Source organism: Astyanax mexicanus, chromosome 3, assembly GCF_023375975.1.
Source record: "Astyanax mexicanus isolate ESR-SI-001 chromosome 3, AstMex3_surface, whole genome shotgun sequence".
NCBI lineage: Eukaryota > Metazoa > Chordata > Actinopteri > Characiformes > Acestrorhamphidae > Astyanax > Astyanax mexicanus.
Window position 1 is genome coordinate 58,250,486 of NC_064410.1, and position 14,945 is coordinate 58,265,430.

Genomic DNA, 14,945 nt, shown 5'->3' on the forward strand with positions numbered 1-14,945 from the left:
GAACAGTTGTGTCACTGCCACGATCAGGAAGAAAACGCAAGCTATCACATGCTGCTGAGAGGAGATTGGTCAGGATGGTCAAGAGTCAACCAAGAATCACCAAGAAGCAGGTCTGCAAGGATTTGGAAGCTGATGGAACACAGGTGTCAGTCTCCACAGTCAAGCGTGTTTTACATCGCCATGGACTGAGAGGCTGCCGTGCAAGAAAGAAGCCCTTGCTCCAGAAAAGGCACCTTAAGACTCGGCTGAAGTTTGCTGCTGATCACATGGACAAAGATAAAACCTTCTGGAGGAAAGTTCTCTGGTCAGACGAAACAAAAATTGAGCTGTTTGGCCACAACACCCAGCAATATGTTTGGAGGAGAAAAGGTGAGGCCTTTAATCCCAGGAACACCATGCCTACTGTCAAGCATGGTGGTGGTAGTATTATGCTCTGGGGATGTTTTGCTGCCAGTGGAACTGGTTCTTTGCAGAAAGTAAATGGGATAATGAAGAAGGAGGATTACCTCCAAATTCTGCAGGAAAACTTAAAACCATCAGCACGAAGGTTGGGTCTTGGGCGCAGTTGGGTGTTCCAACAAGACAATGACCCAAAACACACATCAAAAGTGGTAAAGGAATGGCTAAACCAGGCTAGAATTAAGGTTTTAGAATGGCCTTCCCAAAGTCCTGACTTAAACCCCATTGAGAACATGTGGACAGTGCTAAAGAAACGGGTTCATGCAAGAAAACCATCACATTTAGCTGAACTGCACCAATTCTGTCAAGAAGAGTGGTCAAACATTCGACCTGAAGCTTGCCAGGACCTTCTGGATGGCTACCAAAAGCGCCTAGTTGCCGTGAAAATGGCCAAGGGACATGTAACCAAATACTAATGTTGCTGTATGTATATTTTTGACCCAGCAGATTTGGTGACATTTTCAGCAGACCCATAATAAATTTATGAAAGAACCAAATTTTATGACTGTTTTTTGTGACAAACATGTATGTGTTCCGATCACTCTATCACAGAAAAATAAGAGTTGTAGAACTTATTGAAAACTCAAGACAGCCATAACATTATGTTTTTTTACAAGTGTATGTAAACTTTTGACCACAACTGTATCTCTGCATGTTCAACTTAAACTAGACCAAAAGCACATTCATTTTTTTTTGTATCTTTCTAATGTAATATATATATATATTTGTATTGATTTTACTGTTTGTATCAATAATTCAAAGTTTTATAAAGTAAAATGTTTTAAACTTATCAATTGCTACCTGATTTCTTGTGTTATTGAATAAGGAAACTAGTACACTGTACCCACTGTAGTACAGGAGTGTAAAAATATATTGATACCATATCCTGTTAGGATAATCAGCTTTAAAAAAAAACTATATCGATTTTAGAAACACAATATTACCATGTCAGTATTCAGTTGTGACATGTACATTATCAAGACCACCAGAAGCTAACGGAGAAGCTGAGCTCTAAAGACCGTACATAATGCCAGTGCTGTTTGGGGATGAACAGGACTTCACCAGGCTGCAGCACACACTCCTGATACGAGGCTTTCACAAAGTCCGGGAACTGCTCCAAATCTGGATTCTCAACATCTACCTGTAAAGGGGAGATCAGACCACCATTCATCTCTGTATCAGTAATCAAATGTGTAGTGTTGATAAAGAAAACTATCCAAATGTATAACTTTAATGTAGAAGTGCTAGTTAGAGATGGCAATATGTTTACACGATAAGTTGAGTTGTGTTATATCTGTAATTAAGGGAGAAATATGGTGTGAAATATGATGAGTACAAACTTTTGTCAAACAGCAATTCTCTTACTTGAAGAGGGGGGCCAGAATTCATCACAACACCTGGCAAAGTAACTCACAACTAACATTCAACAAACCAATTAAAAGATATAAAGAGACTCCGCCCACATTAATGCTAATGACAGGATCTAAATTTCTTTAGTCCGCTCACTAAACTGCAGTATAAAACCATAACTAACTGGACCAAATACTAGTGCATCTCAAAAAATCTGATTATTATTGAAAAGCTACTTTATTTCAGTAATTTAGTTTACAATGTGAACCATCTTATATCGTCGTTGTCCTATGAAAAACACATCTCAATTTTTGGCGATTTTTTGTTTACTACATAATTTGAACAGACAAACTGTCCCTTACACTGTGCCAAAATTTATTGATGAACGGACCAATAAAAAATCTTCAAAATGACCTGAAATAAACTCTTTTTACATTGACTTCCATTGAAACTTGAAAGGTTTTTTCTCTCTCCTGTAAAGTTCCTGTTTTGGAGTTGAAGTGTTTTTCATTGGACAGCGACAAGATAATGTATTACACACAATGTGATCTATTTTAAGTGTTAACTTTTAAATCAGTTTCTCAACAATTAGAATATTATATTAGACCAATTGGTACTTTTGGCAGTGTGCCAAGTCCTGCTGGAAAATGAAATCTGCATCTGCATAAAAGTGACTTTAGACTTGATAATAAAACACAGTGGATCAACACCAGCAGATGACATGCCTCTCCAAACCATCACTGATCATCAGTAAATTTTACATTTCATTTGTAAAAAATCAAGGGAGCAGAGTCTGGAGGAAGAGTGGAGAGACACACAGTCCAAACTGCTTGAACAGCACTTCATGCTTCCCTCTGCTGATAACTTTTATGGAGATGCGGATTTCATTTTCCAGCAGGACTACCATAGGATCTTATATAATATTCTAATTTTCTGAGTCATTGATTTTTTTTTTGGTTTTCATTGGCTGTAATCCATAATCATCAACAATAAAACAAGAAACGAACACTTAAAATAGATCATTCTGTGTGTACATCTATATAATACGAACTGAAATAAAGTAACTTTTCAATTATATTAATTTTTTTTCTAGATATATACAATTTATCAGAGAGACAAACCTTGATGCTGACTCTGGTCTGGACTTTTAGGTGCGAAAAATAAATAATAATTTGCTTAAAGTCAACGGCCAGTGTTGCTTCATCGTTTTTGCAGCATATGAAAAATAAATCAGCAAATATCGGTTTAAAATATTGGACATATCTGCTGATACCCATGTTTAAAAAAATATATAATATAATATAATATATAATCAAATTCTGTTATCAGTGTGCATCCATAATCAAAAGTAGCATAAACTGGCCTAATAATGCCTACTTTGCCAAACTAAATTGTGTAAAGCTTGGCTCCCTCTCTCCCCTCTAAGAGAATTAAGATCTGGTACCTGGCTGGTGTTGTGCAGGAGCTCAGAGGGATGTGGATACAGATTTTCTGTCTGCTCTAGGTTGTACAGCCGGATATACTTCCTCCCAACTACCTGTTTAATAAAGAAAAAATAATAGAGTTCAAAACAGTGATTTCCGGAGTACAAAAGTTTCCTTAAAAAGTGCCGCTTCTGTCAAGACTGTCTAACCTGAGCTAGGAAGTTCTGCTGCGGATCCTGATGCAGAGGAGAGACGGTCCCGCCCGGCCCGAACCAAGCATTAATGGTGATGTCATCCTCATCTCCCTCTCCGAGACAGCAGTAGTCGGGGATACGGATGTCTTCTTTCAGCTCCGGCACCTGGAATAATGAAAATCAGTTCGTTCTCTCTTAGATCCTGAATAAGCTTGGCTTTGTCAGAATATGAGACTGTTATAGCAGACAGTTCTATAATGCATTTTCTTTCACAGTCTGTCACAAATTTATCTGCAGAGTTAATGCTGAGGCGAAAACACACTTCTTTCTCTAGATCATCTTTCTGGTGAGTTTCATATATTTACTTACAGACATAAGACTTTATTTCATTATTATTTAGAACATAAAACTACCTTAATGTGTGTGTATATATATATATATATATATATATATATATATATATATATATATATATATATAAATTGGAGCAGCCTGGTGGCCAATCTTCATTAATTGCACATTGCACCAGTAAGAGCAGAGTTTGAAGGTTCAATTAGCAGGGTAAGAGCACAGTTCTGCTCTAAATATATGCACACAACATTATGGGTGACATACCAGAGTTCAAAAGAGGACAAATTGTTGGTGCACGTCTTGCTGGCGCATCTGTGACCAAGACAGCAAGTCTTTGTGATGTATCAAGAGCCACGGTATCCAGGGTAATGTCAGCGTACCACCAAGAAGAACCAACCACATCCAACAGGATTAACTGTGGACGCTGTAAGAGGAAGCTGTCTGAAAGGGATGTTTGGGTGCTAACCCGGATTGTATCCAAAAAACATAAAACCACGGCTGATCAAATCACGGCAGAATTCAATGTGCACCTCAACTCTCCTGTTTCACCAGAACTGTCCGTCACCACAATCAATTATTGTGGTCTAAAACCAGGTGTTTCAGTTTCATTGTCCAACCCCTGTAGTTTGATATGTCTGGGTTAGTTTTAGCACTGTTTAATGTATAAAAGGGATCTGTGCCATCCATGATCATTAGCTAAGGTTATATTGGACACAATATGTACAAATTTGTAGATCTGTAACTGTAGTAGAAGTGTATACTTTCAGAAACTTGGCTTTGTTTGTTTCACTATCGTTATAGCTCAGTTGCTTTAAAACATTTTATTGTAAGCATAGTTTAAATGTAACAAAATATTTATTTTACAAAATACCTGTTATTTGATGTTTTAATAAGTATTAGCAATAACTAATCTAAAAAAAATCATAAAAATATGCAATTAAAACTAAACAAAATCTAAATCACTAAATGACTACAATGTGACTAAAACTATTAGACGTTTTAGTCAAAATTCTACGACTAAAAGAATCAAAATGACCTGTCAGAATTAACACTGTTTGTTTGCGTGTTTCTACATTCACTGTCAATTTTATCAGCTCTACCCATAATATACTAGACACTTTGTAGTTCTATAATAACAGACTGTAGTTCTGTATCTGTTTCTCTGCATACTTTCAAGAATTCCAGCAAACTCCAGCAACACTGCAGTATCTGATCCACTCACAACACAACACACACTAACACCTCATACACCACCACCATGCTAATCAGTGCTAATCACTGCAGTGCTGAGAATAATAATGATCCACCACACAAATAATAATAATAATAATAATAATAATAATAGCTGCTCTGTGGTGGTTTTCTCTCCTGTGTTTGTCCTGAGTACTGAAGAACAGGGTTAAAGGAGGATAATAAAGTAGCCCCACGGCTCTTCATAACAACTGAATATTACCTGATCAAATAACTGGTGCTGTGCCAAATATCCCATACCACCTTCACCCTGTAAACAAATACAAATACAGACACAGTTTAAGAACAGGACAGTGATGATATACTATACGTGTGTGCAGTACCAGTCTTTTTTTTTTTTACATTTATTTTCTACAGTGTAGATTAATATACATTTAACAATTAAGGGACACATATTGAATTGCATAGTAAACACTAAAAAGTGTTTATTCTCCACAATCATACACCTCATGACCTTTTCCAAACCAAAGTGTACCAAAAATATTCAAAAGTTACATCCTTATGGTTTGCATATAAACTTTATTTGTTAACTAATGTAAAAAACAAAAAAAAAAAAACAAAACAAAAAAAAAAAAACAATGTATTATTGAGTTGACAGAAAACCTAATATTTAAATTTAGGCACTTCCCCATCTGTATTAAATATTCAGTCCTTATAGAAGGTTATAGAGTTGTTATTAATGTACAGAAAATTCTGCAGTTGTTGACTGTTGACAAATAAACAAATAAATAAAATACTACTATAACATTATGTGTACACTGCAACACATTTAATTGGTTGTCGCACATTTCTCTAGTTGTCACAGCACTGAGTTATAACTGGCATGGTATAAGAGATCTGCACAGCAGTGGAAAGTAAATTCTACAGTAAACATACAGTACCAGTCAAAAATTTGGACACAGCTTCTCATTTAAAGTTTTTTCTATATTTCTATATTTAATTTATTTCCTACATTGTGGATTAATCTTAAAGACATGAAAACAATTAAGGGACACATATAAAACTATGTAGTAAAGAGTAACAAAAAAAGATCTAAACCTGATGAACTGAGATGGTGATTTGAGGTTATTTAATTGGGAGGAGCTGGATCTTCACAGCGTGAAGGAAAAGCAGCAACTACTGTTCAGCACCTCCAGGAACTCCTTCCTTCAAGACGCTGAGAAAACTATTCCAGGTGATTCTCCCTCATGAAGACACTGAGATTAAAATACCAAGAGTGTGCAGATCTGTCCTCAAAAAATGTGATACTTAGAAGAATCTAAAGTATAAAACATATTCTTTTTTGTGTTCCTGTATAGCTTTAATATAGGCTTTAATATTACATTTACAATGAAAAAAAAAACTTGTGACTGGTACTGTTTAACCACAGATATGATTTTACCACTCAGATATAAGGATTTTAAATTTAGATAGTACTGCATATATAATCATAGCCACAAGCTATATGAAATGAGTGAATCTTACTGTGTTTATGATGTAGCGATCTATAAACTCGTTGACTGTAAGGAGCTTCTGTGACCACTCTTCATCAGTGTATCTGGAACCCAGCTCCACAGGAACGGTCCGGCACCCTGCCACCGCCCTCAGGTAGTCTATGCTTACAGAGACAGCAGAGAAGAGGCAGGAGAGATGGACCATTTATACCATTTTAAACTCCCAAAGCTGTAAAATGCATTAGCACAGTTTTTATAAGTCTATGGGGGATCTATGGCCCAATCCCATTTCATCCCTTGGCCCTACTACTTACCAGTATCCCTACTTTTCAAGTATAAAAGTAGAGTTAAAAGGGGAAGGGGTGAAATCCTCCCCCTAAGAATTGGGACAACACCTCAAGCACCCAATACGTCATAGGGCTGGGCGATATATCGAGATTTCAAAAAAAAAAAAAAAAAAAAAAAAAAAAAAAAAAAAAAAGTAGATATATTTTCATATGCAATATCATGTATATCGATATAGACTACACTGCATTACAATTATTTGAGGAATTGTTTAATACATATATATGTTTATAATTAGTATAATTTGAAATGACTTTCAGTTGTTGATTATATAAAATGCTGCTAGAACTGCTAGGCTACTCTAATATACAGGATTCGGCACTGAATTATAAAAGTACCAATATAAAAATTGGAACATGTAGCTTTGTCTCAAAAGTATCTTTTTGATATTACCTTATGGTTTGAAAAAAATATCGAGATATATATCGTATATAGCAATTCAGAAAAAATATCGAGATATAGTTTTTGATCCATATCGCCCAGCCCTATTAAGTCATCAAAAAAAAAAAAAGTTTAGTAACCCAGCTGCTGGGTAACTAGTTAACTTTAGGGTTTATTGTATGTCTTCAGAAAGGGGGGAGATGCTGCAAAAATAATTAATTATCATTATCATTGTGCATTCCTTAGTTCCTCTTTGATGGGGAGTTGAAATTAGCTTTGATTAGCTTTTATTTTATTTTATTTTATTATATTTTTTCCATTCCGCCTTAATCGCTCCAGCCTCTGCCGTCTGTTGCACCATTTAAGGTGGAACGGGAAAGTTAGATAGCGAGCTAGCTACTGAGACAAACTTCTAGTGATCTTTTTTATGTTTGTTCTAAATGATTCAGCCATAAAACATTGAAATTACACGTTGAACTATGGTGATATAGTGCTAATCGTCATTTTTTTCACAAGGAAAATAGTCAGATTTGTGGGGTTCTTTGGATGCTTGTTCTGCTGTTTTACCAGTGATCCTCATAACCCTTCGTTTGAAGTGTGCCTCTGAAAAATCCCTGTATGAATGGCTAACAAACCCTTCCCCCTAACCTACCTCTCCAGCCTAACAAGAATGGCGTGAAATGGGATTGGGCCTATATATAGTACCTCCATGGATGCTCTGTGAAAGCAGGCCAGTGGCTGATTATCCCCTCCAGTATGACCGGCTTCTGGGGCTCCAGATATTCAGACCGGAAGGTTTCCAGAGCCGGACACTTCACCCTCGGTACAGAGACGGCAGCGTCGATCCTGGGCTCTGGTGTGCCGTCCTTCTTGAGTTTCTGTTCACATAGGAGATGGCATTTTGTGAAGTTACCATTTGTAAAAATTCCTTATTATGGTATTAAATCCTGAATCCTATGTTCTTACTTTAAATGAAGAATAAACATTGTCACATTGGTAACCATTTCTGTTATATTTTTCATTTATTATTAATAAAAAAATAAATACAAAATGTAATGTTCAATCTTCTTTTATTCATACATTCATTTCTGACTTTTAGGTTTTTGCCGTGGTATCATTTCAGTATCGATACGGAGATATATAGATACAGCTCTGGGGAAAAAAAAAAAAAAAAAAAAAAGGAGACCACTTAAAAATGATGAATTTCTTTGATTTTACCAAATTATAAACCTCTGGAATATAATCAAGAGGAAGATGATCACAAACATTGAACCAAACTGAACTGCTTGAATTTTTGCACCAGGAGTAAAGCAGCATAAAGTTATCCAAAAGCAGTGTGTAAGACTGGTGGAGGAGAACATGATGCCAAGATGCATAAAAAAACAGGGTTATTCCACCAAATATTGATTTCTGAACTGAAATTTTATGAATATGAACTTGTTTGTTTTCTTTGCATTATTTGGGTTCTAAAAGCTCTGCATCTTTTTTTATTATTTCAGTCATTTCTCATTTTCTGCAAATAAATGATCTAAATGACAATATTGTTATTTAGAATTTGTAAGAAATGTTTGTAGTTTATAGAACAAAAATACAATGTTGATTTTACTCAAACATAAACCTATAAATAGCAAAATCAGAGAAACTTATTCAGAAACTAAAGTGGTCTCTTTATTCTTTCTAGAGCTGTATACAGGTGCTGGTCAACGAATTAGAATAATTTGAAATAGTGCAATCGTGAAATTCTTTGAATGCATTTTTTGTGCAGAAAGCAAATCAGGTGTTCACCGCACCTGTCCTACTCGTTAGACTAATCACAGAACTCGTTACCTGGAAAAAAAATTGCTCAGCTGAGCTTTCCAAAAGGCCCATTTAGGCCATTTAACTGTGACACTGTTGTTTTATTGAATTAGAATAATGGAGAAACCGTTTCATTGAATTAGAATAAATGCTCGAATTTTTGTTTTCTGTGAAGAGTGTTCACTGCGCAGTATAAAGTCAGGGTTGAGTAGAATTTCTAAGTTGTAAAATCAATCATGGGTAAGCAGCGCGACCTCTCAACCGGAATAGTGGCTCAAATTCAAGCCCTTCGCCAACAAGGCTTGACCCAAACTAAAATTGCTGAGCAGCTCGGCATCAGCCAGTCTTCCGTCTGCAAAGCTCTCAAGAAAAACTGCAGCAAGCGCACCAACTGTTCCGGCGTCCGAAAAACTTCTGCTCGCGACAACAAGCAGCTGAGAAAGATCGCAGTCAGCAACCGGTTCAAGTCCACTTCCGAGCTCACCGACTTGTGGAACAAGCAGACCGGCGCTGACGTCTCCAGATCAACCACTTACCGTCGTCTGCGCGAACTCGGCTTCAAATCTCGCGTTCCAGCAGTAAAACCGATGCTGAACAAGAAACAAATGGAGAAACGGCTGAAGTGGGCCAAAGAACACGGCGAGTGGACTGCTGAAGACTGGCAGAAAGTGGTCTTCAGTGACGAATCACGCTTCTGCATCTCCTTCGGTGACCAAGGTCCTCGTGTCTGGCGTCGTGGTGGCGAAACCTACAACCACGAGTGCGTGAAAAGATCCGTCAAGTTTCCCCAGAGCGTTATGGTCTGGGGATGCATGTCCGCTCGAGGTGTATGGAAACTCTGCTTCCTCAAGAAGACTGTCAATGCTGCCGTATATCAAGATGTTCTGGAAACGTTCCTGATTCCGACTGTTGAGGAACAGTTCGGTGAAGAAGACTTCATATTTCAACAGGATCTTGCACCGGCTCATGCGGCAAAGTCGACCAAAGATTGGTTCACTAAAAAACAGCTTGAAGTTTTGGCATGGGCGGCCAACTCGCCTGACCTCAATGTCATTGAAAACCTTTGGGCCATCGTCAAGCGGAAAATTCGAGACAGAAAGCCTACTACGCTGGACCAACTGAAGCAGAACATCGCCACTGCCTGGGAAGCTGTGAGTGCGGAAACTTGCGACAAGCTGGTCAAATCGATGCCGCGGAGACTTCAGGCAGTCATACAAGCCAAGGGGGCAGCCACAAAATACTGAGAAAGTGATGATTGTAATTATAATAAAAATTATTCTAATTCAATGAAACGGTTTCTCCATTATTCTAATTCAATAAAACAACAGTGTCACAGTTAAATGGCCTAAATGGGCCTTTTGGAAAGCTCAGCTGAGCAAATTTTTTTCCAGGTAACGAGTTCTGTGATTAGTCTAACGAGTAGGACAGGTGTGGTGAACACCTGATTTGCTTTCTGCACAAAAAATGCATTCAAAGAATTTCACGATTGCACTATTTCAAATTATTCTAATTCGTTGACCAGCACCTGTATATCATATCGAAGGTCGTAAGTTTGGTACAATTCGTTACAGTTTGTGGCTATTAAAAGGTGAATTTAAGAAGTTTAAGAAAAAAATATATATATAAAAAAGGAAAACAATTGGTCGTTCATTATTAAGTCAAGTTTCTTATTTTCTCTTGTGTATTTATACTTGCTCTTTAACCCTTTCAGACCTGAATTATCTCCAGTAATGGGAAACAATGCAGTTAAGAAAGCTGCTTTCTGTCTGTAATGCACAGAAAAGAATACTCTAATATTCTACTATAAAATCTATATAGCAAATAAATCCAATGAACTAAAATATTCAGTAGTTTTTTTTTCACCGCATTGGGGACCTGTGTGTAATATTTTATATTTCATATTTACCTTTTTATTTCACAAACCATTCCTAAACAGTAAAAATCATGATTAAAAAGTGTAGCTGTTTCTTCCCCTCAATGGCTCTAGTGCTTTTTCCAGTTTTTTTGTTCATTTGCTGATTCAGGGTCTATTCTGATAGACAACTTAGTGTCACGTGCAACAACACATCAAAAAATTAAGAAAGTACATGGTGTCCATTGTAATGGATGCAGGTTTTAAAAGGGTTAAAGAAGCAAAAATATGTTCTCTGATTACTCAATTACTAAAATAAATTTTCAACAGAATACCTGATTATATTCAATAGCTGCAGCATTAATTTATGTGATTATAAATATTTTATTTTCTGGCTTTAACACTAATATGAAAATGGAAAGTTCATAACCACAAAAAGGAAGGTGGTGGTGTGGCCAAAGGACTTGGGCGTGGGCTTTTAAAAAACAATACAGTAAAATAAACAATAAATTCAATAGATTCAAATCAAAAATAGTGGTGTCAATCGGACAAAAAAAAAATAATCACAACAATATTCTGTGATTAACTATGTGTGAATGTAAGAAATGTAAAATGCAATTATATCTATATTATGTTGAAAATTTGCTTCTGTGCTTTTAAAAATACAGTTTTTAATGCGATGTGCAGCACAGAGTCATGCAGCTGCGAGCAGTGAATGCTGCACACATTGCGCTCTTAGTGTGCAAACAGCATGGAGCAGCAGAGACAGTGTTTATTAATAGCAGTATATTATCTGGCTAATACTTAATATTTAACTGCACCTTATCAGCAGTTTAATTATAAAGAAGCATATTTGATAGCTGGGTCAGATCGAAAACAGATCACGTTCTCACCACATGCGAACTGCTCCAAAAAAAAAAAAAAAAACGCATTACGATTTAAAATGCATCACATGGTAATGCCTTAACATTCACAGCCCTAATAAAGACATATCATATGTTAGTAAAGTATGAAGATAATTAATCATCAGATATTTAATCAGTAATACCATTATAAAGCTTTTACAATAATTACCAGCTTTTTTAAACCACCTTGACCATCAAATATACCAGATTATACCAAATATACCATACACCTAACAGACGGTTAAATCAGCATTTTTTAAACATTCACCTTCAGACAGGGCCGGTCACTGTCCTCCTCCTCTCTGCTGGAAAGCTGCATCTTCAATTTCTTCTTCAGCACACCCACCAACCTCTGCAGGACATTGTCCAGGATGGCGGCTCCCATCAGTAAACCCATATCACACGTCTTTATGGCTTCCTGGACCTGGGCTTGAGATGGTTCTCCATGACACATCCCCACAGCTTTAAACAGACAGCCGTGAGAGTACACCCTCCTCCACTCCTTATCCACGTCTCTCCAGGTCCCTGTGTTCAGCTTCTCCCAGGAGTAGTCCATGATGATCTGAGCGTTCTCCACACAGGCTGGAGGATCTGAGGAGCTGTACAGCTGCTCTCTGCTCAGTCCCAACAGGACCAGAACGCTTGGGTCAACCACATCACTGAACTGGAGGGGAAACTCAGGCTTGGTGGCGGGAAGCACGGCTTTCACATCTTTCCAAATGTGAGCCATTACCTGCCGGAGAGGCGTAAGAAAAGGTGTTAATTAGGGCTGCAACAATTAGTCAGCACAATCAAATAATTTTAAAAAAATTTGCTGATTTTATAGTTAAGTGTCGACTAATTATACACAACAGATTACATATTTACTCACTAAATATCACACATATTTCACATTTAAACAACATCTGGGCATTAAAAACCCACATTCAGCTGTTCTTACAGGAAACAGAGATGAAAATGGATTTTAAAATGTCAATTTGAAGTCAGAAAGCAGCAAGTACTATTTCCTACACCTTTAAAAGTCTCTTGGAAACTGGAGAAAACTGATACAGAAAGACGTCTGGCTGACCCACATGGCAACAGCGCCTTTGGCTCAGATTAACATTGGACTAAGTCTGTTTGATCAATCAATCGATCGATCAATCGATTAATAAATCAATCAATTAATAAATCAATGAATGAATAAATAAATAAATTTAATGAATGAATCGATCAATAAACGAATCAATCAATCGATACATAAATGTCTCAATGAATTAATTAATTGATGAATTAATGAAACAATTATTGAATTAATCAATCATTTAACGAATGAATGAACTAATCCATAAATCAATCAATAAATCAATTTAAGGAAAAATCAATCAATCAACCTATGTCCACATGTATATCTATCTATCCATCCATCCATCCATCCATCCATCCATCTATAAAACCTGTTGTTTATTATTTAAGTGTAAAGTTTTAAAGTAATTAGATTCAGTAAAACAGCAGTTAGCATTAATATTAGCATTAGTTAGTTAGTTAGCTGTTAGCTGATGTAATACAGTAGTAGAGCTGTAAGTTACTCACTGCTGGATCAGCTCCGTGTTTAAAGCGCGGCTGTATGGACCGGCAGAGAGCTGAACTTCATTATAAACCGTGTTTTAAACTTTAATTATTCATTATATTCACTCTAAACATTTATAAATATCCACAGCCTCCCTCCACACAGTACCTGCGCATCATCAAAACGCGCCCGGGCTGAAACTCCGTCTGAACCACCAGTGTTCCGCCTGCACAGCATACAGACTCCCTACTATTAATAAACTTTTCACACACAAAAAAAAAATAAAAATTAACAGCCACAAACTGTACATCATCTATAGCTAGCTTTATAGACTTGTTTCTTTGGCTGTTTAGCTAAGTAAAATGTAGATAAAAAAACGATGTAATATTATAGCGTATAGCCATATTAATAATAAGTATTTATATTATAGTAAACATCTCATCACTTACTGAATAAAAAACGATCCCTGAATGTTGAAGATCACTTCAGGAAAGAAAAAGCTATTTAAATTGAGTAACATTTTATTTTGTTTAGGAATAATAAATTAGTGTTGGTCACACTTTTGATATGGACTGTTATAAGGGGTAAATAATAATGAGAAGGTGACGATATTTGTATAGTCAATGTTTATTTTATTTTTATTTTATTGTATTATGCAATTTTTGCAATTTGCACACAATCTATTTAAAAATTCATAACTGCATATTACTGCACTGAAATGATTGATGCTCATACAATTAACCTACTGCAGGATATCAGTAATACACATAAATATTAATACAAAAACTGGATCCACTAAATATAAAAAAATAAATATTCAAAATATACTTTACTGTACTACGAAACTACAAAGCACTATAATATATAATAATATAATAATACTAAATATGCAGAACTATTATATTCTAAAAATACAGAAAATACTAAATATGCAAAATATTCTACTATATAGAAATATACTATATACAAATATACACAGAGCCTAATATACATAAAAACACTAAAAATACAAAAGTAAATACACAGATACATACATTACATAAATAACTATATATTCTATACAGAACTATACTAAATATAAAACAATATTCTAAATATACTGAACTATACTAAATATAAAAATATTTAAAATATACAGAATTAAATTAAACATTAAAACTATTCTAAATATACAGAATGATACTACATTTTATAAAAATATATTTTTATATACAGAATTATACCAAACACTAAAAGTATTTTAAATAAACAGAATTATACTAAATATAATACATATTTTAAATACACAAAATTATGCTAAATATAAAAAATATATAAAGATACAAAATTATACTAAACATTAAAAATCTTTAAAATATACAGATTTATATGAAGTATAAAAATATGATAAATATTCAAAACAAACTATAAAAAGTATGCTAACTGTGAAAAATGAAATACATAGAACTATACTAAATATTAAAAATATTCTAGAGTTGGAGATGACAGTTAATCCAGTTAATCCAAAAAAAGCAGGATAAACATTTTTATAAGCCCTTTGGAAGATTATGGAAGAAGCAATGACTGTGCAGGTTTCCCAATACTTTTGTCCATATAGTGTATTTCTCTATGGTGTTCTCAGCCTTGTAGGCACAGATTCACCAGGAGAGCATAA

General features: G+C 35.5%; 1 protein-coding gene across 2 annotated transcripts; it reads right to left on the minus strand.

Annotated features, from left to right (window-relative positions):
- Positions 1-1,097: 1,097 nt before the first annotated feature.
- On the minus strand, positions 1,098-13,547 carry kdm8 (lysine (K)-specific demethylase 8). 2 transcript variants are annotated; one of them, XM_022683406.2, is made up of 8 exons: positions 13,460-13,547; positions 12,011-12,475; positions 7,894-8,066; positions 6,494-6,626; positions 5,232-5,279; positions 3,443-3,592; positions 3,254-3,346; positions 1,098-1,600 (listed from the first exon to the last, which is right to left on the minus strand). In XM_022683406.2, the coding sequence occupies exons 1-8, from the start codon at positions 13,526-13,528 to the stop codon at positions 1,436-1,438; spliced, it is 1,296 nt and encodes a 431-aa protein (XP_022539127.2). In that variant the 5' UTR covers positions 13,529-13,547; the 3' UTR covers positions 1,098-1,435. The 2 variants fall into 2 exon arrangements, with proteins under 2 accessions (XP_022539127.2, XP_022539128.2); XM_022683407.2 differs by having other exon boundaries at positions 13,315-13,490.
- Between the last annotated feature and the right edge of the window lie 1,398 nt (positions 13,548-14,945).

What these genes read in the sequence shown, in the direction of transcription:
- kdm8 (XM_022683406.2), bottom strand. Translation starts at nt 13,528, where the DNA reads ATGCTGTGCAGGCGGAACACTGGTGGTTCAGACGGAGTTTCAGCCCGG. An exon ending in AGCAGAACTTCCTAGCTCAG is followed by an intron (nt 3,347 to 3,442) that starts GTTAGACAGTCT and finishes TTTATTAAACAG; the next exon opens with GTAGTTGGGAGGAAGTATAT. An exon ending in TCCTGCACAACACCAGCCAG is followed by an intron (nt 1,601 to 3,253) that starts GTACCAGATCTT and finishes TCCCCTTTACAG; the next exon opens with GTAGATGTTGAGAATCCAGA.